This window comes from Larus michahellis, chromosome 19 (assembly GCF_964199755.1).
Source record: "Larus michahellis chromosome 19, bLarMic1.1, whole genome shotgun sequence".
In the NCBI taxonomy this organism is placed as follows: Eukaryota; Metazoa; Chordata; class Aves; order Charadriiformes; family Laridae; genus Larus; species Larus michahellis.
The window spans coordinates 4,718,924-4,741,270 of NC_133914.1; the positions used below are offsets into that span (position 1 = coordinate 4,718,924).

Genomic DNA, 22,347 nt, shown 5'->3' on the forward strand with positions numbered 1-22,347 from the left:
CTGTCCCCAGGACCCCCTGCCTGCGGTACCCCCTGCCTGTGGTAGCCCCATCCCGCGGTACCCCCCGCCTGCTGTGCCTCCCTGCCGTGCACACACCGCGCACATCGCCGTACGCCGGGGCACCCTGCACGGGTGCGAGGACACGGGTGCACCCCAACCCCGGGGGAGGGGGGGGCAGCCCTTCACCCCGACGCGGTGGGAGCAGCCTGGGTGCCCCGTGGCCGGCACCCAGCCGGAGTCCCGGGGCCGCGGGGAGCGGGAATCCAGGAAGGCGAACGGGGAACCGGAGGCTTCGCATTTCTGGATTCTGGTTCCCCGTTTCTGCTCCCGGCTGTTTCCATGGAAACTGGCGTCGGACCTGGGAAAATAAGGTTAGGGTTTGCAGAGGAGGCCCTTCGCCAGCGCCCACCCGTCTCCGCGCCCCGCCGGGGGCACATGCCCAGCCACCCCCCCACTCGGGTCCGGGGGCTGAGCAGCACCGGCACCCTCCGGCATCTTCCTTCCTTCTGCTTGGTGACCCCTGGGAGCGCGGCACACGCTGGGTAATTCGGCGACCGGCACCGCCGTGACACTCCCTGGCACCCCAGCGAGGGGCACTGCTCTCCCTGGGTGCAGCCGGCGGCGGCACCCACCGGACCCACGCCCCCTCCCCACCATCCCGCTCTCCTCCCTGGTGCTCCGAACCCAGCCTTGGCGGGAACTTCCCAACGACACCCACGTGCCTGCGACGCCCCACCAGCCCCCACCGGGATGGGGGATGCCGGGAAGGTCTCCAAAAACCCCGCTGCCGCGTCCTCGGCTTCTACAAAGACCGGACGTCTGCCATCAGCGTCGCCCTCCCCGTTCCCAGTTCAGGATCCCCAGTTGCTCCGGGGAAGGTGGGGAGTCGGAGAAGGGGAGAGAACCAGGCCACGACACCTCGGGGGAGCCGTGAAGACTAATGAATGGAGGCTTTTAAAAAGCACTTTGAGTGAGAAGTGCTATAGTAGGAACTAATTATTCCTCCCGCCTGCGCGCACACCCGTACGCACACGCGCGCACACGCGCGTCCCGCTCTCCCTCCCGGCCTCACGCCTGCGAAATCCCAGCCCACCCCGGCACCCGGCACCGCGGCACCCGCCCCCTCGCCCATCGGCACCGCCGCAGATGGGGAAGATTTCCTCCAAAGCTCTGGTTTTCCTCCTGCCCCCCATGTTTCGGTCCTTCTCGGTGCATCTCCGCACCCCCCCTTTGCTGCCGTCACCCCCCCGTCCCCCTGCCCCGGCAAAGCTGGCGTCCCCAGGCTGGGGACATGGGGTGGCAGGGGGGGATGCTCGCCCTCCTCCTTATGCTGGGATTTTTTTGGGAGGGTTTCCTTTTTTCTTAAAAAGCCGCCATTTTACAGCGCTGGAAGGCCGGGCGGATGGTCCCCATGGGCCGCTCGGGGATGGACGGCACCTGGCATGGCGGGGCGGGCGGCGGAGACGGCGCAGTCCCTGTGTGTCCCGTCCCCCGTCCCCCCCATTCCCGGCCCCCTCGCAGGTGCGACCCCGAGCCCCGGCACAGCCCGGCCAGCGGGACCGGCCATTAGAGGTGCAATTAGGGGCTGGCTTGGAGCGCAGCCCAGCTGCCGGCCGCGGGCAGCGAGGCAGGGGTGGGGGGCTGAACCCGCTTCCCCATCACCACCCCAAACGCTCCGCCGACCCACGGAACCCCCGGAGCTCCTCGGGCGCCGCTCGGCCTGAGTCCGTCCTGCCGTCCCGGCTCTACCCGTCGCACCATTTTGCATTCTGGTGCTGGCCGGCCCCGCTGCCCTCCCCACTCCCACCCCCACCCCGGGCTGCGTTTCAGCTGTTCTTGAAATCTGTCCAGGCTGGATTCATCACAAGAGCCCTCAAGCGGCTGCAAACAAACAGAAAAAAAAAAAAAAAAAAAAAAAGGCAAAAAAAAAAAAAGCAGCGAGCGGGAGCGAGCAAGAGCGATCGATCGGCGCTGGGAGAGGAGGGGGGAGCCTCCCCGAGTCCCTTCGGCGACGCCAAAACCAGCCCTAAATTCGCCACCCCGAAGAAGAAAGGGGTTGGAGGTGGATGGGCAGGGAGAGGGGGGATGGAGAGAGCGCGAGTTGCCAGCGCCTCCCGGGCCGTACCGGCAAAGCCCGCGGTGGCGGTGCCGCGGTGCTGGGCGGCAGCGTGGCGGCGGCTCTCCCTTCCCAGCGGAGCCCAGCTCCTACCGCTCCGAAACTTCCCTCTTGTGGTTACTGCAGTTCAAAAAAAAAAGCAAACAGGAGGTTCGGGCGCATTAAGAAAGAAATAGGAAATGGTTTGGGGTGGATGGGATGGGAGGGTGGGGGTGCCCGCGGGGATGGGGTTTGCCGGTGGCAGCGGGGCCGGGGATGGGTGCGGGGTCAGGGTGCCCACTCCCGGAGCCGGGGGAAGGAGCGAGCCCACGTCCCGGCGGAGCAGAGGGGAAGGCGAGGGGGTCACCTCGCCTGGGACCAGGCGGTGGGGACGTGGTGACGCGTGAAGGGCGGCTGTGTCCCCATATCCCAGCCTGGGGACGGACGGGTAAAACGGCGGCGGGGGAAGCAAACTCCGACGCCGCTCCGGTGGGAATGGCCGCCACTGGAGCCCGCGGCGTCGAGTTGCTGTGCCTGGGTTTTTAAGAGAGGCTGGATAATTTTTACCAGCGCTAACGATCCCATCTGTGCCTGACACGCTCCAGCCCCGAGCCCGGCGCTCCGGCGGGGCTCTCCCACCTCCCTGCCTCCATCGCTGCCGGATCGGGGCAGGGATACGGCCCTCGCACGGTACCGGCGGCGGGTCCATGGCACCGGTACAGCGACGTGCCAGGTGCCGGGCGGTCGCAAAGGTGCCTTCAAACAGCATCCTCCCCACAGGCGGTGCCAAGCCCGGCTGACGAGCGGAGATTTACTGCTAATTAGCTGCACGGCGGCTGTGCGCGCAGGCCTGGGCAGGATCAGGGCATGGCGGGGCTGGGGGTGGCACAAGGGGCGGCCGAGCCCCCCAGCCAGGCACGCCGTGGTTCTGACATCTGCTGGTGCCACCGCCATGCCCACCTGCGGCGCCTCCACGGAGGGCGGGGGACAGCAGGAATCCGTGGGGTGGCCGCGAGGTGCGCAGTGACGGGGGATGCTGCACAGCTTGGGGACACCGGGGGACATCTCTGGGTTGCACATGGCGGGGGTTTTTTGGTGGTGGCCCCTTGCAGGGGTCTGCAAGCCACTGCCCCGGCCAGGCAAAGGGCTACTCAGGGACTGATCCTGCCCCCCTCCCACGGTACCGGGTGCCACCAGCCGTCCTCCCTACCCCTTGGGGACGGGGGGACCGGGATGCGCTGGCGCTGGCTGCCCTCTCCCCGCTCCGAACAAAGACCTGCCGGAGGATGCTGCTCTTTTTGGGGAAGGGGGTTTGCAGCATCCTGCATCCCGTCCTCCCCACGGGACCCCCGTCCCCCCGGGCAGCCGGGCAGGAGCAGAGAGGTGGGGGGGGGGGGGCGGGGGGGCGGTGGCCTGCGGCGCGGGGCTCCTCTCCCTGCAATGTCAACCTGCCACTCCGCATCCGCCAAGGCTGCCCTTGGAAAAGCTGTCGGCTGCGGTTTGCCAAGCCCAGGACAAGCTCTTTAGCTCGACTCTGCCAGAACAGATGCCTGGGCGACTGTAATTCTTCCTAGCGGGGATGGGGAGGGTGGAAAAAAAAACCCAAAAAAACCCAAAAAACCCCCCACCAAACCACCACCCCAACCTCATTTAAGCATTGCAGCGGCCGCTCCTCCAAACCCTCCCCGCTGCAGCATCGCGGTCCCCCAAAAGCCCGGGTGGGGAGGGAGGGAGAAAGGGGGTGATGCCGGGAGGGGAGGCGATGCGCGGCGGGGAGGACGGCGGGCACCGGAGCCGAACGTGGCTCTGCCGCCAGCTGGGGAGGAGAGAGCGACCCGCTGCAAGGACACGCGGGAACCGCAAGCCTCGTGTGTGCCACCGGTGTCCTTGCAGCTGCCCGCCGGCTTGGCGGCCACGCTCCCCGCAAAACAACCGGCCCCTTCTCGGGGCAACATCCTCTGCGAAGAGCACGGCGCGGGGAGGAGAGCGCGGCGGCCGGTGGCCACGCTCCTTCTCACGCCTTCCGCAAGTTTCTCCCTACGCTAAAAAGTCTCCCCAAAATCCCCCGAAGCCGCCCGGCCGCAGGGGTAGGAGCTCCCAGCCCGGCCGGCCCCGAAACAGCCATTGCGCAGCGCGGAGGAGGCCGGCAGCGTTTCCACACAGATATTTTCTTCCACTGGCTGCAGTCTGGGGCTGCCAAAAGCCAAAACAAGAATGGAAACATCCCATTTTTTTGGCAAAAATTCAAGGCAGGGTTGGTTGGTTGTTTTTTTTTTTTTTTGGTTTTGGTTTTTTTTTTCTTCTTTTTTTTTTTTTTTTTTTCCTCTCTTGTCTTTGGTTAGGAACGGAAATTCCCTGCCATGAAAACATGACGAAACCCCAAACCAAAACACAGCTCAGACCGAAACCATCACCCGATTCCCCCGGGGATCCTGTGCGGGGCTGGGGCTCACCCCAACACGGTCCTGGGACACGGGACCGAGCCCGGACCCCAACACCGGCACCGGCCACGTGCGAGGCGAGGGGACGACGTGCTTTGGGGATCTCTCTCTGGTGAGCCAAAGCGCTTCCCATCTCGGGATGCACCACTTCCAGCCCCGCTCGGCCTCGACGATGGCATGCGGGAACCAGCAACGGGCCCGGCAAGGCGCTGGTTTGCCCCTGGGGAAGCCGGTCCCTACGCACGGGGCCATATAGAGACCGGGCTCACCGTGCCGACGGCTCCGAGCGCGGCGTTATGGCAGCGTTCGGCCGTGTTACTCCCGGGAATGTGCCAGTGTCCGGCTGCACTAAGCTCCCTGTGGGTCCTGGAGACCTCCCTGCTCTTCCAGCCCACCCCAGGAGTCCGGATCCAGCCGAACCCCAGGACTCATCCCTGCGGCACCCCCGGCGTCCCCCCTTCCCCAGCCCTGCTTTCCACCAGATGTTGGGGCTGGAGGATGAAACGGCTCTTCCCCACCCCAGTCCCCGCCGTGTCTCTCTCTCTGTCTCTCTCTCTCTCTCTCTCCGGCTCCCGTTCCGGAGGCTGGATCCGGCCACGCAGGCTGAATAAGGCTCTGCCTTTGTCCGGCTCCCCCCGCCGCGCTTCCCCTTATCTAGCCCAGCCGCCTTGCCAAGAGCAGGCAGCAGGACGGCGGCGAGGGAGAGGCCGTTAACTCTTCTCCTGCTCCGGCTCCAAAGCCCCCGGGGCCGCCCTTACCCCTTACGAAGCGCTGCCAGCACCTCTCCTCCACCCCCTCCTGCTCCCCAAAACCAGGGGACCACACCCCCCCTCATTGCTCGGTGCTGCACCCCAAACCGCCCGGCTGGGCATCACGGCATCCCCTCGGCATCCCCCATCTGCTCCTCTACCCCGGGACGGGGATCCGAGCATCCCTGGGGTGGGGGTCCGAGCATCTGCGCGGGGTCCGAGCATCCCTGGGGTGGGGGGGTGGGGGGTGGTGGTGTGTCTGAGCATCTTGCGGGGAGCCCGAGCATTCCTGGGGAGGGTCCCAGCATCCCTGGGGGGGGGGGTGTCTGAGCATCTGCGGGGGGTCTGGGCATCCCTGGGGGGCTGCAGGCGAGGCAGGGGCTGGGCGAGGCGGGCGTCCCGGGGGCAGCGCGGTGCCGGGCTCTCTGTCTGCAGAGCTCCGCGCGCAGCAATTAACCTCGAGAGAGCAGCCGCGGCTCCTGCCAAGAACCACATTAGGTGTGTGTGGCAGCGTCTAGACATGCGAGAGACCAGAGGCCTTGATCTGGAGGAAGGCAGCTCCCTCCCTTCCCTCCCCCCCCTCCCCCCCCCGCCTTCCAAACCCTTGCCCATCTCCCCCCAGGGACCCCCTCGCAGGGGTCCGAACATCAGTCCGGAGCATCGAGCAGCGGGGCTGGGGGGGGATGTGGGATGCAGGGATGGGAGCGGGAGGTTGAGCTCGGCCCCGCATCCCTCTGCGTGGGTGTGGGGCGAAACAGCTCCGTGCTGGGCTTTGAAATCGGGGCTCTGCCCCTTGGCACGGCACGGCGTGGCACGGCACGGCATGGTACGGCAGGCTGCATCCCTAGGGATGCCAGACCCCCAGGTCCCCCGCCATCAGTGGGAGGAGGAGGAGGAAGGCGGCTGCAAGCGGTACCCAAGCGGGAAGATGCAACGACCACCAGCAAACCCTGGGATGAGCCCTGGAGCTGGGGACGGAGTTGGGAAAAAACCCAGCTCGCCGCCTCCCTGTTTGCCCAGGCAGGTGGGCGCAGGTGCGGCAGAGCCGGGTGGGCACCGTGGGGGCCGAGCACCCTCCCCGCCGCTGCCCCTCGCGCCCCCGACACCCCCCTTGCTCTCACCTCCTGGGGTGGAGCCACCCCAGACGGCTGCAGGATGCTGGGGAGAAGAGAATTTTCCCGACGTTAATTAATTAAAATAAACAGCAAATTAAATACAGCAAAATTAAAATAGCTCCGGAAATTAATTTTCAACAAAACCCACCTGGAAAGGCTGGATATTTAAAGAATTAATGGAGCCCTTTGAGACCATAAAGAACCGCCGAGCTCCCGGCATCCACCGAGCCCCCCTCCGAGCCCCCTCCCTGGGGGACTTGGGGCTGTGGGGAAGCCGGGATGGGACCCCCCGATCAGAGCCCGCATCCCCACGCCAGACACGTCCTCCTCTGTGCCGCCTGCGTGTCCCCGCTTGCGGCCGCCTCGCCTCAACGCTGCCCGCACGTGCCTGCACGCCGCCGGGCCGGCGCGCCGCGGGAAGCAGGGATGCCGGCGACGGATGCAGCCACGCTCGCCGCCGTCCCACCGGAGGGAAGCACCGACCCCAGCCCCGGCACGGCTCGGCGCAGGGAAGTTCCGCAGGGACGCCGGGCTCCCGCCTGCTTTGCCCCACGGCCGGGCAAGCTGGCAGCGAACGCCAGTGGTCCCCAGTTGGCAGGACCCGCTCCATCACGAGGATGTCCCCGGCCAAAACCCGTGGTGATGAGGGAAATCTCGATCCCCAAAAGCTGGCTGCCAGCCCCTGGGCGCTCCAGGCCCCCCACGGCTCTCCCCACGCATAATCCCCCCGAACCAAAGTGGGATTACCGTGCAAACAGGCTGTGGGCAAAGCTCCTTACCAAGCACGATGGGCACATCGACGGGCTGCCGAGGGGCCCGGCGGGGCGCGGGCAGAGCCCCGGGTGGGCAGAGGACGGGGCGAGGTGCCGGGGAGCATCCCTGCGCCCGGCCGAGCTCCGGCTCGAGACCAGGCACAACTTGTCGCACGGTTGGGACGCAGCGAAGCCACCGTGGCGGGAAGTCCCGGTCCGGCGCACGCCGGCCCTCCCACGGCACCGGCGGCGTTTCCTCTCCCTGCGCACGGGCGTGTGCACAGGCGCAGCGACAGAGACACCGGCGAGCGAAAAAAGGCTCCGGAAGGAAATGGAGAAAGCGAGAAGAAGCCGGGCAGGTGGAGAGCAGGAGGGGGCCGCGGCCGCCCCTACCCCGGCGCTGGGTGCGAAGGGGCACCCGGGGCTCCCCACCTCGCCAGGGTGCCTGGCTGTGCTGCCGCCTTGCGATTCCCCACCTGGGGAAACTGAGGCACGGCGGCAGGTGGGGTGCAGCTCGGCATACCGTCATGCGTGCGGAGACCCCCCCACACACCCTCCCGGGGAGGGAAACGCTCTTCCCCCCCCCCACCAGCCGTGGCCGGGATGACACCAGCTCCCCGGCCTCCTCCCGCTCCACCCTGTTCCTGCAGGAACCCAGGAGCCCGGGCTCCGGGCAGGCAGCCAGCGCCTCCCTCCTGCCTGCGCCTCCCGCCCTGCCTGCACCGCGGCCGCCCGGGGACGGCTCCGGCCCTGGGCACCCGCATCCCCAACCCGGCTCCCGACGGCCTCCCTTCCCCTGGGTGCGCACCTTCCCGCGGCGTGTCAGGGCGACCTTGGAGCCGTGCCGTGGCCGCTCCGTGCCAAACCTCCCAGCGCTGGGCGGCGATGCCCACGGCAGAGCGAGGGCTGACGGAAGGGGTGGGCAGGGGGGATGTTTTCCCCCATTGATTTAATCGTAGGGTGGGTTATTTTCGTTTGGTTTGTGTTTTTTTTGTTGGGTTTTTTTTCCCCTTTGCAGGAGACAAAGGCAGCCGGCGTGCCCGGTTGTGGGGTTCGGAGGGTGCCGGCAGTGCCGGGACCCGGCGGCGGTGCCGGAGCCAGCCGCGCCGGGGGCTCTGGGTGGCCGGTTTCCTCCGCACACAGATGGCTGTTTCGACTCAGTCGAGCGCTTGACCTAAATCTCCTCCTGATCCACGGGAGCTGCAGTCCCTCGGCAGCACAGCTCAAGGCGAGGAGGAGGAGGAGGAGGATGAAGAGGAGAGGCAGCGGAAGAGGGGGGGGGGGACGACACCGTGGCCAGCTGCGGACGGGCGGGAGGGTGGCGTTGAAGGGTCCCCCCCACCCCAGGCTTGGCAGCGGGGCCGGCGGAGGCGGTGGTGGAGGGAAGGAGGAAAGGCAAGGGAGGGGGGGGGGTGGGGTGGGGTTGGGGTGGTGGTGGGGGGGGGAAGAAATAAAAATCTCCCACGCTTCAACCTCCAGCGCCGGCTGCCCGCGCCTGCGTGCTGCACCCGCCGAGGCCGGGGCAACCGCCCCACCGGGCTCGACGCCCCGGCAGACCACTTCCTCGGAGAGGGGCCCCGGGCGGAGGAAGCTCCAACGGCTCGAAAGTTTCAGCTGTGACTCAACCGCTGGCTGGGGTGACCGAGCCGGCCCCGGCGAAAAGAGAGAAAAAAAAAAAAAACCCAAACACACAAAAAAAAAAAAACCCACCCCAAAAAACCAACAAAAAAGAGGGGCCCCACGGAAGGTTCGGGGCGTCGAGGTGGGGGCGCTTTTTTTTTTTTTAATTTTTTTTTTTAATTTTTTTTTTTTTTTTTTGGGTTGCCCAGACGAGGGTTGTCTGCGAGGCATCGCGCTCCACCCCCAGCGTCGGAGCAGCCCAAACCGGCTTCCCAGCGACAGCAGAAAGCTTTTAAAATCCCCTACGCGCGGCATGACTCACTCCAGAGCCAGTGCCCAAAACAAGCTCCGACACGGAGAGGAATGGCGAGAGCAGAGATGCTGGGGGCGGGCAGGAGGGGCTGGGGAGGGCCGGGGAGGGGGGGAAAAAGGGGGAGACAGAAGGAGGGAGAGAAAAGAGAAGAGGCAGAAATAACAGCATCTGAAACTCTGCCTGCTGGAGGCTAATTGGTTCCGGCACAGCCTGGTTTGTTTGGCAATGTTTCCTCTAATCCTTCAGGCTCCCAAGCTCCCAGCCCCAGGGACACGGGGGACATCTCGCTGCCCGGCACCGACACCCAGCCAGCGCCTCTGCGGCACTCTCGGATGGGGTCTTCTCCCCCCTCCCTCCCCCCTCCCTGCTCTCCTAAAACACCCTGGGATGCTGCGGGGGTAGGGGGATACCGGCTCTGCCCACCCTGGGGCTGTACCCCGGCCATGGGGACATCCCGGGGATGGCGTCCCCTCCGTGCGGCGGCGCCGGGTGCGAGGATGCTCGGAGGAGCGGGGATGGCTGGGGCGGCGGAGGGAAGGGAGGGGAAGGGACGGGAAGGGAGGGGAAGGGAAGGGAAGGGGGGGCCCCCCCAGCCCAGCATGGCCGAGCCAGAGCACTAGCCAAGAGTCGGCAGCTTTGTTCCAGGTGCCGGCTCCCTTTTTTTCATTAGGCTAATGGGATGCGGATGCATTATTCCATTCCACATGCTGCTAATGAACCACTCAGGCCAGTGCATTTGCATTAATGTGCAAAGCACTGGAGGAGGGTGGAGTGGCTGCATCTGGCCAAGGCTGACCTTCCCCGCGCCGCCCCGCAGCCCCCCGAAGCCACGCCGCGCTCCCGACCCTTCATCTCTCCGGGACGGCTCCAACGCACATTCCAGGACACATGAACCAGCCCCGAGCAAGCCCCAGCCCCGACACCTCGCGCTCTTCTCCGCCGCCTCCCCCCCAGCACGGATCCCACCCGACGCCCCGCTGCCAGCACCCCACTCCGCACCCCAGCCCCGACACCCCAGGAGCAGGGGGGACCGCAGCATCCCTCCCGCGCCCCCCAAGAACACCATCGCTCCCGCGCTCAGCGTGTCCCTCCTCCCCGGTTATTTTTTACTGGGACCTCGCAGCACCATCCTAAACCCCTTCTCCGCACCCCAGGGGAGTGTGTGTGTGGGGGGGCCTGTCTCCCAGGTCCTGTCCCCCCCCCTCTCCGCCCTCGGTGCTGGCAGGCAGCGCCGGGCGCGGGCGTCATCGGAGCCCTTGGGTTGTTTGTTACGGCTCCCAACTGCCTCCGTCCCCGGAGAGGTTTCGAAGGCGAGTGACCCACGAACTGGAATGCGCAAAGCCTCCAGCAAACAGAGCCAGCTGCCCGCGCCCGCGCAGGGGGGGGCGGCGAGGGGAGAGCAGCCGGCCCCACGGGCACGGCACGGCACAGCACGGCACGGCTCCATGCACGCGGATGCACGGCCCCGACACGACGGATGCACGGCCCCCATGCGTTCTCCCAGGGTGGGCAGCTGCTCACCGAGAGGAGAGCCGTCCGCTGGCCTCGGCGTGTCCCCAGCACCGCCAGCGTCCCCCAACCTCCATGTCCCCCCTTCCCACCTTGCTCCCATCCCATTTTTTGGGACCAGGGCTGCAGGTGAGCTGTACCGGGAGGATGCTTCACACCTCGCCCGGCCGCACGACCTGCATCCTCAGGTGGCCAAAGGACCTCTAGGACAGGGGACAGCATGGTGGCAGCGCCAGGCCCCTGCCTTGCCCGGTGCCACCCTCCCCCCGTGCCGGGAGGGCAGCAGCGGGGACAGGCGCGGCCCCGGGGGGCACGGCGGGTTCTCGGGCGGCCCCGTGCCCGGCGAGCGTGCGAAGCCCCCGCGCCCCAGCGCCTGCACACGGGTGTCTGGGTTTGTCACAGCCTGGTGAGCAAGTTAATCTCAGGCTCCCTGACACGTGGAATAAAATCGCGATCCCGTAATGGAATTCATTCGTCTTCCTGTCCAGGCGGAGAACGAGCCCCCCACCGCCCGCCGGGGCCGGGGCCAGGGCAAGGCAGCACCCAACCCGGGCCGGTGCGGGGGGACACACCTTGCCTGCACCCACCCTCCTCCCTGCAATGGGACCCGAGCGGCGCAGGAGGGATGTTCCCAAGACCACCTGCCCAGGGATGTGCAAAATACCAGGTGCCACAATGTGTCCCCTTCCCAGGGGACCTCGGCCACATCCACGGTGGCAGCCGGGGTCACCGACACGGCTTGAACCCGTCCCCCTCCCAGAGCGATCTGGGGTCCCGCCATGCCGGAGGGCAGCCACAGCGCTCACAAGGGGGTGAAGGGAAACTGAGGCAGGCGGCGGCGCTGGGGAAAGGGCAATCATGGTGGCATGAAGAGGACGGGGGAAAATGTCCTTCTGTCCCCGTGCTGTCCCTCTGTCCCCACAGCTCCCGGAGCCTTGGTCAGCCCCGGCCAGGGACAATCCACCCCACAGACCCTGCAGGGATGTCACCGCTTGGGGCACCCATGGGGGAGCCCAGCATGTCCCCGGGGATGAGTTCACCCGCAACGTGTGGCCCCTGACGATGCCAGGGGTGTAAGCGACGGAGAAAAGCCCTTGCGGGACCCCAAGCAGGACAGCAGGCCACGGGGCTGCCGTGCTGCCCCGTGCCTCAGTTTCCCTCCAGCACCCACGGCGAGGCCACCCCCGGGCGGGAAAGCGGCCCCATGGCCAGGGAGGAGGAGGAGGAGGAGAAAAAGGAGGAGGGCTGCTCCTTCCCGGGCACACAAAGCCCCTTTCATAGGGGCCGAGTTTGGATTTCCTCCGCCAGCCCAGCACCTCGCTGCCTCCTGCCCTGCCAGAAACGCTGCGGTCGGAGCCGGGGGGCTGGCGGGTCGGACGCTTGGGGGGCGGTGGGGGGGGAGACACGGGGACCTTCGGGTGGCTTCATCCCTCGCCCTGACCGTCCCCGTGATTTTCCCCTCCCGTCAGCTTTTAATTATACCCCTAATAAAAGTCGCTTTGCAGGGAAACGGGAGCTTTGTTGCTCGGGAGCTCATCTGCTCCCGCTGCTCCTTCCCCGCTTTAAACCGTAATCCTCAGCTGGGGACACTGCAATTAGCCACCGCGGAGCCGGGCACCGTGTCACGGAGGATTAGGGCTCCCTTCGGCAGGGAGTTGGGGGACCCGGCCCCGGAGCGGGTCCACGGTCCTGTGCGGGATGGGCTGTCCCCACCCTGCAGCCCCCGGAGGACAGGGACAAGCCTAAGGGCCCCCCCCCTCCCAGCCAGGCAGCCCCCAGCCCGCCTCCTCTGGGGTGCCCACAGACCTGCACCCCCGCACTGCGCCAGTGCCACCGGGTTTTTTTTGGGGTGCACAGGAGCCACGGACCCTCAACCAACCCCCCCTGGAGCCCCCCACGCAGACAGAGCCCAGGGTGGCTTCCCAGGGGTCAGGTGGCTTTGCACGATGTGACTATGGGGACAAAAATGGGGCTGGGGGGACAACCATGAGCCTCAACCCACGTCCTCGCCCAGCCCCAGCACCAGCCCCCCGGGGCCCTGTGTCCCCCAGGAGGGGAAACTGAGGCACGGGGCAGCAGGTGCCCGTGACGCACATCCCGCAGCAGCTCTGCGCCGGGGAGAGACGCGGTGCTGCCACCTCGGCACACGCCTGCAAGGACGGTGACAGCCCTCGGCCCTCTCCCCAGGTACGGTGCTCTGCCGCAAAAACAGGCAGGCTGCAGGCAGGCTGCAGGCAGGGAGCCGCCGGGCTGTCGGCCCCCCCCTTCTCGGGCTGATAGCCAACGGGGCCACGAGGGCTGCCACAGCCATCGCCGCTCCCCGGCACCTGGTGGGGACCGTGGACCATCCGGCTCCGGCACGGTGACGGTGACGTGGGACCCTCGCGCACTGTGCAAAGGCCACCTCCGTGACATGGCAAAGTGGCAGCGGACATGGGGGTCACTCGACCCCTTAAACCCCCCGAAAGGAGCCCGTGCATCGCTCCCGGGTGCCTTCTCGCCAATCAGCCTCTTCCCGGGGCTGGGGAGGCGAGCGGGGAGCGCAGGCGCTCGTTAGCAGCCGCTCATTAAGAGCCCTCCGGGAGGAGGAAGGTACCCGGGGCACCTGCACCTCCGTTTAATGAGCTGCAGCGCCATTAAACCAGCCACGGAGGGGGCCTTGGGCACGGCGGGGTTGCTGGCGTGGAGGGCTGACCCCCACCCTGACCCCCACCCTGACCCCCACCCAAGCCGTGGCGGGGGTGGGGGGTCGTGTGTCTCCATGCTGGCGCGGCCAGGGGAAAGGGAGGGACGCGGCGAGTTGAGTCGTGGTGACAACTGCAGCAGCGGCGGTGGCAGGGCTGGGTGGCAGCTGCTGCCAGGAACGCCCCGAGCCCCCCCGCCGCCCCCAGGAGGGAGGGGGGGGCGGGGGGCACCCGGCCACCGCCGCATCGCCCCCACCGCGCCTACGCCCATGGGTGCTGCACCGAGAGGGGTGATGGCACCGGCGCTGGCTAGCACCACGCACCGCACCGGCGTCCGTGGGGCGCGGGGATGGGACCCCAAGGACCCTCAGGGTCGGGACCTTCCCACCATGGGTGCCCCCACGCCGGACAGGGGACCCCCCCCCCAGTGCCCTGCTCTTTCCCAGCACCCAGAACTCCCAGTCTGGCCATTAAACCCCAGCTTCGAACAGCGCCTAAAGGGGGGTCAGGCTCCTGGGTGCACCCTAAGACACACGGAGGGGCTCGTGACCCCCACCCCAGCACCCCGTCCCGCAGGTCGCCTGGGTGCCCAGGCCCGAGCGCCGACGGCCCCCCACCCCGCGTGGGGCTCTCCCTCGTTAATGTTTACTCGGGTTCGTTAGCGCCGGCACATCGCCATGGCAACGGTGCAAGCTGCGCGCCGCCATGGGCGCCACCGCCACGAGGCGCGCGGGGACGTCCCCGCGCGTGGGGTCACCGTGGGCACCCGCCACCGCCACCGCCCACCCCGGGCGTGTGGGGCTGGAGGTGGGGAGGGAGGGGGAAACGGCGTGGGGAGCACGAGGGTGCAGGGACGCCGGCGTTCGCCTTCTCCCCGCCGGGGTGGTGGTGGGGCTTGGTGTCACCCAGACGGGGTGACAGCACCCGCCGTTCGCCCCCCGAAGTGCCCGCCGCCGCGCCGGGGCTGCAGGGGTGTGCGCGGCGCTGCCAACGCGCCTCGCTGCTGCATTATTTATAAACCGAAGGAGCAGAGGGCTCGGCAGCAGCTGCAGAGCCCTCGCGGGCCACCCTGCCCGGTGTCACGCAGCCACCGAGTCCCGCTGGCACGGTGGCACCCGGCGGCCAGGAGGGACAATGGGGACAAAGCTGCCCGTGGGGCTGGCAGAGCCACGGGGCGCCCAGATGCCACCCTGGCACCCCCTCGGAGGTGGCGCGCGGCTGCTGTAGGGACGTCCAGCGCGTCCCCGCGTCCCCTGCGCCGGCGTGGCACCCTCCTGCCACCGCGGCACCCTCCTGCCGCCCCATGAGCCCGCTGCAGATGGCTTTGGGTGATGGCGGCAAAGGGCTGCCCTCACCCAAAACCCAGCCAACCCCCCCCCCCCCGCCACGGTGGCACGGGGCAGAGCCCCGGCACCGTTCACCGAGAGCAGGATGCGGCCCCGGCGTTTTCTCACCCCACAAACAGGTTTTCCTTAAGCTTTGCAGAATCCTCCCTCCTCCTCCTCCTCCTCCTCCTCCTCTACGAGTCCCACCTCCGGGCTGGGGAAGGGGAAGGCGGCGGGGAGGTGGGGGGTGGAAAAGCTGAGTTGGGGCTTTTAATTTTTCATTATTAATTTCCCATCGACGCCGAGAGGCGCCGGGGCTCGCTCAGCCGCCCCCCAGCATCGCCCCCCGCGCTCCCTCGCGCTCTCCTGGAGCTCTGCACCGGCTGAAGCCGAGCCAGGCTGCCGATAGGATTAATTCTGCATGACTGCCCATCTCCGCGGGGGGATCTAAGACCCTCAGGCCTGCAGCAATCTTTAAAATTCCTCCAGCCCAACTTAATTCCCTCTTCCTGCAGAGCTGGCGCATCTGCTGCAGTCAGGCACGGAAAAAAAGGGAGATGGAGGGGAGAGGGAAAGGAGGCGGGGGGGACACACACACGGAACGCCGGCACCCAGGCCCACCGTCGGCTCCGGCGTCAGGCGGTGGTCCCGCTACGGTGGTCGCGGTGCTGCGTCGGCCACCGTGGGGTCAGCTAAAGGCACGCTGGTCACCCATGCCGGCCCCCCGGGTGGTGGCACGGGGAGAGGGTTTGCGGTGGGGATGAGGGAAACTGAGTCACGCCGGGGCAGCCACGGGGGTGGTGGCCGGATCGAGGCCCCTGCACCGCGGTGCCACCCCCCTGCCACGGCTGGGACACCCCCATAGCAGGAGGATGACTCAAAAACGGGGTTTTTCAAACAGCTACAGGCTCTGTCTGCCCAGGACGGGGTGGGGGCGTTATTCAGACACCCCCCCACCCTGCTCTCACCCTCTGCAGCCCCAAGGGACAGAACCTCAGGGTCGAACATCGTGCAGGTGGGGGGCAACGGGTGTGCGGGATCCCTGGATTTTGGGATGGCTCATGGAAACGCTGCTTGGGAAACAGCCCCACAGCCCTGAGCGCAGCCCGGGGGGAGGCAGAGCCGTGTGTCCCCCCCGGCCCCTCTCCCAGGGGACACATCCCCCAGCGTCACCCCAGGGGGCTGCGCAACACCCAGCGCCAGCACCGCAGGGACCCTCCCCCCCCCGACTTCTCCTTGCCCACGCGAGCCCCCACCAAACAGCGCCAGGGCGAGGAGCCCGGCCAAGCCGGGGGGGTGCTCCCCCCCAAACCCCCGCCATGCACCGCGGCAGCCCGGGGATGCCGGCGTGTCCCCACGCTTTGAAGGCTCAGCCGCCGCCACGCTGGGGTTGGCAGCCGGCGGGCAAAGCTAACCTTCGGGGGGCGGGGGGGGGGGGGGGGGTTGGTGGGGGTGGCAGCAAAAAGAAGGGGGGGGACGCACGACACGACACGCTCCAACCCCTGCCAACACCCACCCTCCGGCAGCACGGCCACCCTCCCCAGGCGTCGGAGCCAGGAAAGCCATCCCTTCGCCTCCTTGCCCGCAACTTGCCCGGCTCGCCGAGGCAGCGGGGAGGAAGGCGAGGAAGAGCGCGGCCCCAGCCCAGCTGCCGGCGGAGCCGCGGATACACGCATTTAAATCACTTATATCTTTACTTTCTCTCCGCGCTGGCTGTGAGATGGGCTTGCTTGCTTTTTTTTTTTTGCCTTTTTTTTTTTTTTTGCTTTTTTTTTTTTCCCCCCCTTCTTCTTCTTTTTTTTTTTGCATGCGTAATTAGGGGGTGGAACAGATGGCGGAGGGTTCGTTTAAAGTAATGCATCCATTAAAATAACCTTCGCTGTCGGGGACTGCGCTCCGACAGGGGCCTGTTTCACCGGGGGCGGCGGGGAGGGAGTTGAAAGGGGGGGGGGGGGCTTTGTTCTGTAAGGAGTGGTGGTGGTGGTGGGGGGTGTCAGGAGTTTGGGAAGGCAGCCGGAGCGCAGGTTCCCTTTGGGATGCATCACCCTGGGATGAAAGCTGGCGGGGGGGGGGGTGGGTGGTGGTGGTGGTGGTGGCGGCGGGGCAGGGGGGGGGAAGCTGGTCAGGCTTAGAGGAGATGGATGGTGCTTGAGAGCCGGGATCAAACTGGGGGCCAAACTGGGGGTTTGAAACCGGTCCTCTCCTGGGCTCCGTTTCCATAGCAATATGATGGCAGCGAGATGGCGGGGACGCGAAAAAGCCAGCCAAGGGCCAGCGGCCAGCCCTCCGGCATCTCCCAGCTTGGGGAAGGATGCCACGGGGCGGGCACGGTCCCCGCCGTCCCCCACAGGGGGGGCAGCTCCGGCCGGGACCCCCGGCCGGAGCTGCCCCCCCTGTGGGGGACGGCGGGGACCTTGCCCGCTTATGCGTGTGTCATCCCCCCCCCCGCCCCGCCACCCCGAACCCTAAAACCTCCCCAAAAATAGGCCGGAGGAGGACATTTCGCTTTGCCACGCAGCCGCCTTTCCCGTTTCAAATCCCGGGTTCCCGGGAGAGGCAGGAGGGCTTTGTTCAGGCACCGGAGGAGCGGAGGCCAGAGAAAGCAGGAATGCCCTGCCAGCTCTTGTGTTTCACTCCCGAGGAATGCCGGGGAGGGAGAGAAAGAGAGAGAGAGGAGGCGGGGGGGGGAAACGCTTTTTCTCCCCCCCTACACCAGCCCCGATGGGCGCCCAGCCCGGCTGCAAGGGTGCCGAGGTTCCGGGAGGAAGAGGAGAAGGGATGAAGGACGGGGAGGATGCAGGACGTCGGGCGGATGCGGCGGTACCACCATGCGCGTAGCCGGGGCTGGCAGCGGGGTGGGCTGGGGGCGGTGATGGGGGGACACGCACACACACACACATGACAACACACGATGACACACACCCCCACACCCCCCCCCGACACCCCACTCCCGGGGTGGCACGGCGACGCCGAGCACCGCGCCGGCCTGGGTCGGAGCAGCCGGAATAATTCAGAGCGGGAGCAAAATATGACGCCCTTGTCCTGGAGGAGAGGAGAAGCGCCCCCCACCCCCACCCCCACCACCACCCCAAAGGGGTACCTCCCCCCGCCACCCCCCATCCCAAATCTGGGGGGGCCTCCCAGAGCGGTAGCCACCGCGGAAGAGGCCGGGGAAAGGCGAGAGCAACAGCGAAGCCGAAGCCGCCCATGTGCGTTCGAATATTTAGTGTGCGCTTGCCGAGGTGCTTCTGCTGCGCCGCGTTTGAAACATCAGAGAGGTGGGAACTGGGGGAGGGGGGTGGGGAAAGGGTGAAAATGCCAGGGCTGCACTTGGTGGGGGGGTTCTCTCCTTTTCCAGCTTGGGGGGGGCAAGGTTGTCCCCCCGGCCGCAGCACAGGGAGGGCCGGGACACGCTCAGCTTCGCCCAGAGCCCTGCGAAAGCTGGGTCCCGCCTCGCCGCCCCCTCCCCGGCCACAGCCCCCAGGCCCCGCGGAGCTGCGCGTCTCTCCCTCCTCTTCCTCCTCCTCTTCCTCCTCCAGCCCCTATGCACCTCGCCGGTCCCTGCCCTCCTCCCGCTCTCGGGCACCCTGGGGTGTCCCCAAGCACCGCTTGCGGCCCAGGGGACGGTTGATGCCAGCAGCGGGACGGGGCCACTGTTCTCGCCAACGCCTCCGTGCCCGGTGCCGGGGGCAGAGAGCGAGACGCCGACGGCAGCGGCGGCGTGCCGAGGGCGGCAATGGGCGAGGGACCGAGGGGACGACACGCGGGATGGCGGCTGCCGGAGAGATGCCAACAGCCAAGAGGGGGATGGCAGCAGGACCCGGACCGCGGGGTGACAGGGTCCCTAGGCCACCAAGCCCCTCCGGTTCGCCCTCCCCGGCCCCACGCCCGCGTCCAGGAGCAGCCACCGCGCCTGCCAGCCGAGGGACACCGGGCTTTGCCCACAGCCCCGTCCCCCAGTCACCGAGCCCCCCGCTCCGCCGCCCCCACCTTCCCGCTTGCCCATCCCAAACTCCCCCGGCTCATCCCTGTCCTCTCACCTGCCATCAGCCTCCCCCCAACGCACCCCTTCGCTTCAACCCCCCCCTCGGCGTTTCGGCCGGTCCCTTTGGCGCACCTCAACACCCTCAGCTCATCCCGCTTCCCCGGCCGGCGATCTGCCCTGGGCTGGCCGGGGGGAGCGGGTGGAAAACTGGTCCCAAAAAAACCTTCCGCGCCGACTCCGCCAGGCTCTGCGGGTCTGGGGGGGCCGCGGGCTGGCCCCCCGCTCGCCAAGAACAATAGCGCCTTGTTCCAGCCCGGCTCCGTCCTCTCCTGCCGGGCTGCAAACACCTCCCTGGGCAATGTGCTGGCCACTCTCACCTCTACGTCTCTCTCGCTGTTTCCCAGCTCCCTCCTGACAAATCCCCGTTCCCGATCGCTTCTCCTCCCCGCGGGTCCATATTAAGCTACATTCTCCTTTCAGCTGGGTGGAAAACAGCAGTAATAACCATGTGGAGAGAGCCGTGCCCCCCACCTCCACTTCCCTCCCACTTTGGGGTTCAAATTTCATTTCAGCAAAAAAGCTTCCCCCGCCTCCAATTTCTTCCCCCAAACCGAGTTCGCTGTCGTCTCGTCTGATCTCGGCAGGGGCCGTATGGATGCTCAGCTCCTCCTGGTTCAGGATCTGCTGCCAATCTGGACCTCGCAAACTGGTTCTCACACGGCTCCCGCCTAGCGCCTCCCTCTCCGCATTTATTGTCCCTCCTCAGCCACCCAGCCCCAGCTTGCTCCCCGCCACCCCGCGCTCATGCCACCCCGCTCCCCGCCACCGTGCTCCCCGTGCCACTCTGCCACCCGGCTCCTTGCTCCTTTGCTCCCTACCACCCCACGCCTGCCACCCCACTCTCCTGCCACCCGTCCCTCAGGCCACCCTGCTCCCCATGCCACCCTGCTCTCCAGCCATCCCGCTCCCCATGCCACCCTGTCACCGTTCCCCACGCCATGCCACCCTGCTCACTGCCGTCCTGCTCCCCATGCCACTCTGCCACCCGGCTCCTTGCTCCCTTGCTCCGTACCACCCCACGCCTGACACCCTGCTCCCCATGTCACCCGGCTCTCCTGCCACCCCTCCCTCATGCCACCCCGTTCCCCATGCCACCACACTCTCCTGCCACCCGTCCCTCATGCCACCCTGTTCCCCATGCCACCACACTCTCCTGCCACCCGTCCCTCATGCCACCCTGTTCCCCATGCCACCACACTCTCCTGCCACCCGTCCCTCATGCCACCCTGTTCCCCATGCCACCACACTCTCCTGCCACCCGTCCCTCATGCCACCCTGTTCCCCATGCCACCACACTCTCCTGCCACCCATCCCTCATGCCACCCTGTCAACCTGTTCCCCAGGCCATGCCACCCTCCTCACTGCCGTCCTGCTCCCATGCCACCCTGCTCCCTGCCATCCTGCTCCCCCTGCCACTCGGCCACCCAGCTCCTTGCTCCCTTGCTCCGTACCGCCCCACTCGCCTGCCACTCATCCCTCATGCCACCCTGCTCCCCATGCCACCCTGTCACCGTTCCCCAAGCCATGCCACCCTGCTCACTGCCGTCCTGCTCCCTGTGACACTCTGTCACCCTGCTCCCTTGCTCCACCCCACCCTGCCACTCTGCTCTCCTGTCACCCATCCCTCATGCCACCCCGCTCTCCAGCCATCCCACTCCCCATGCCACCCTGTCACCGTTCCCCACACCATTGCCACCCTGCTCACTGCCATCCTGCTCCCATGCCACCCCGTTCCCTGCCACCATGCTCCCCGTGCCTCTCTGCCACCTGGCTCCTTGCTCCGTACCACCCCATGCCTGCCACCCCACTCTCCTGCCACCCATCCCTCAGGCCACCCCACTCTCCAGCCATCCCGCTCCCCGTGCCACCCTGTCACCGTTCCCCACACCATTGCCACCCTGCTCACTGCCACCCCGCTCCCTGCCACCATGCTCCCCGTGCCTCTCTGCCACCTGGCTCCTTGCTCCGTACCACCCCATGCCTGCCACCCCACTCTCCTGCCACCCATCCCTCAGGCCACCCCACTCTCCAGCCATCCCGCTCCCCGTGCCACCCTGTCACCGTTCCCCATGCCATGCTACCCTGCTCACTGCCATCCTGCTCCCCGTGCCACTCTGCCACCCTGCTCCCCTGCTTCATGCCACCCTGCCACTCTGCCTTCCCACTCTCCGGCCATCCCGCTCCCCATGCCATGCCATCCTCCTCACTGCCATCCTGCTCCCATGTCACCCTGCTCCCCGCCATCCTGCTCCCCCTGCCACTCGGCCACCCAGCTCCTTGCTCCCTTGCTCCGTACCGCCCCACTCGCCTGCCACTCATCCCTCATGCCATCCTGCTCCCCGTGCCACTCTGTCACCCTGCTCCCCTGCTTCCTGCCACCCTGCCACTCTGCCATCCCACTCTCCGGCCATCCCGCTCCCCCATGCCACCCTGTCACCCTGTTCCCCATGCCATGCCATCCTCCTCACTGCCATCCTGCTCCATGTCACCCCGCTCCCTGCCATCCCTGCTCCCCGTGCCACTCTGTCACCCTGCTCCCTTGCTCCATGCCACCCTGCCACTCCGCCACCTCACTCTCCTGCCACCCGTCTCTCCTGCCACCCTGCTCCCCGTGCCACCCTGCTTCCTGCCACCCTGTCCCCCATACCATGCCACCCTGCTCCCCGTGTCACTCTGTCGCCCCTGCCTCCCTTGCTCCATGCCACCCTGCCACTCTGCCACCCGTCTCTCCTGCCACCCTGCTCCCCCGTGCCACTCTGTCGCCCTGCTCCCTTGCTCCATGCCACCCTGCCGCCCATCTCTCATGCCGCCCTGCTCCCCATGCCACCCGGCTCCCTGCCACCCCGCTCCCCCCGCCACCCTGTCCCCCTCGCCATGCCACCCTGCTCCCTGCCATCCTGCTCCTGTGCCGCCCATGCCCCGCACCATGCCACCAAGCTCCCCGCGCCCCCCGCTCCCTGTCACCCCGCTCCCCGCCACCCCGCATCCGGTGACGCACGGCCTGGGGGGGGGGGGGCCGCGGTCCCCTGCTTCTGCCGGGGCGCATCCATCCCCAACCCAACCGCCAAGTTTGCCGGGCGAGATTTATTCCCGGCGAATTCCCGGGGAGGGGGATGCAGCGGGGAGCGGGGCGGCCCCTCCATCGCCTCCGGGCCGAGCAGCCTCTCGCATTCCCGCAGCTGAAGAGCTCGTCTCCCTCGCCCGAGGCGCTCCGGCCTCCTCCAGATATTTTAGCCCAGGTTTTGGGAGGAATGTTACAGGCGCCGAGCCCAAGCCCAGGCGCTGAAGTCAGCAGGAGGCGAAGAGCCTGCGCGGGGCTCGGGGCCCCGGGGGCGGCGGCGGCCATGGGATGGGATTGGGATGGGATGGGGTTGGGATGGGATGCTGCTCCCTCCGCCTGGAGCTCGTTTAGCGGCGGGAAGGGCAGAGGTTGGAGCCGGCGGATGCCAGCACGGCTTCGCTCTCCCTCCGAGAGGATCAATACCACATTTCCACGCTCCCCCCCCCTTCCCCGGCTCCCCGCACCGCGCCGGGACAGGCTCCGTCGGCGCTCGCCCGCGTCCATGCCTGGCGGGGGTGGGCTTCGGCACGGGGAAGGGGGTCCCTGCCACTGTGCGTCCCCGGGAGCGATGGTCCCCACCACTTCTGTCCCCGTCCCCTTCACCGAAGGAGGTATTTTCGCCACGGTGGCGTGTCCCC

The 22,347-nt window shown here is 67.5% G+C and overlaps 1 protein-coding gene across 9 annotated transcripts in view; it reads right to left on the bottom strand.

Annotated features, from left to right (window-relative positions):
* Positions 1–22,347, bottom strand: part of AHDC1 (AT-hook DNA binding motif containing 1) — a 60,529-nt gene that overhangs the window by 32,383 nt on the left and 5,799 nt on the right. For 2 of the 9 annotated variants that reach the window (XM_074562652.1, XM_074562650.1), the window contains exon 1: positions 7,180–7,718. The exons of 6 other annotated variants lie outside the window; for them this stretch is intronic. In XM_074562652.1, coding sequence (XP_074418753.1) covers positions 7,180–7,681 — 502 coding nt within the window. In that variant the 5' untranslated portion in view covers positions 7,682–7,718. Of the gene's footprint in view, positions 1–7,179; positions 7,719–18,965; positions 19,308–22,347 lie in introns of those variants that run through there. One more of the 9 variants, XM_074562655.1, reaches the window with a different exon arrangement.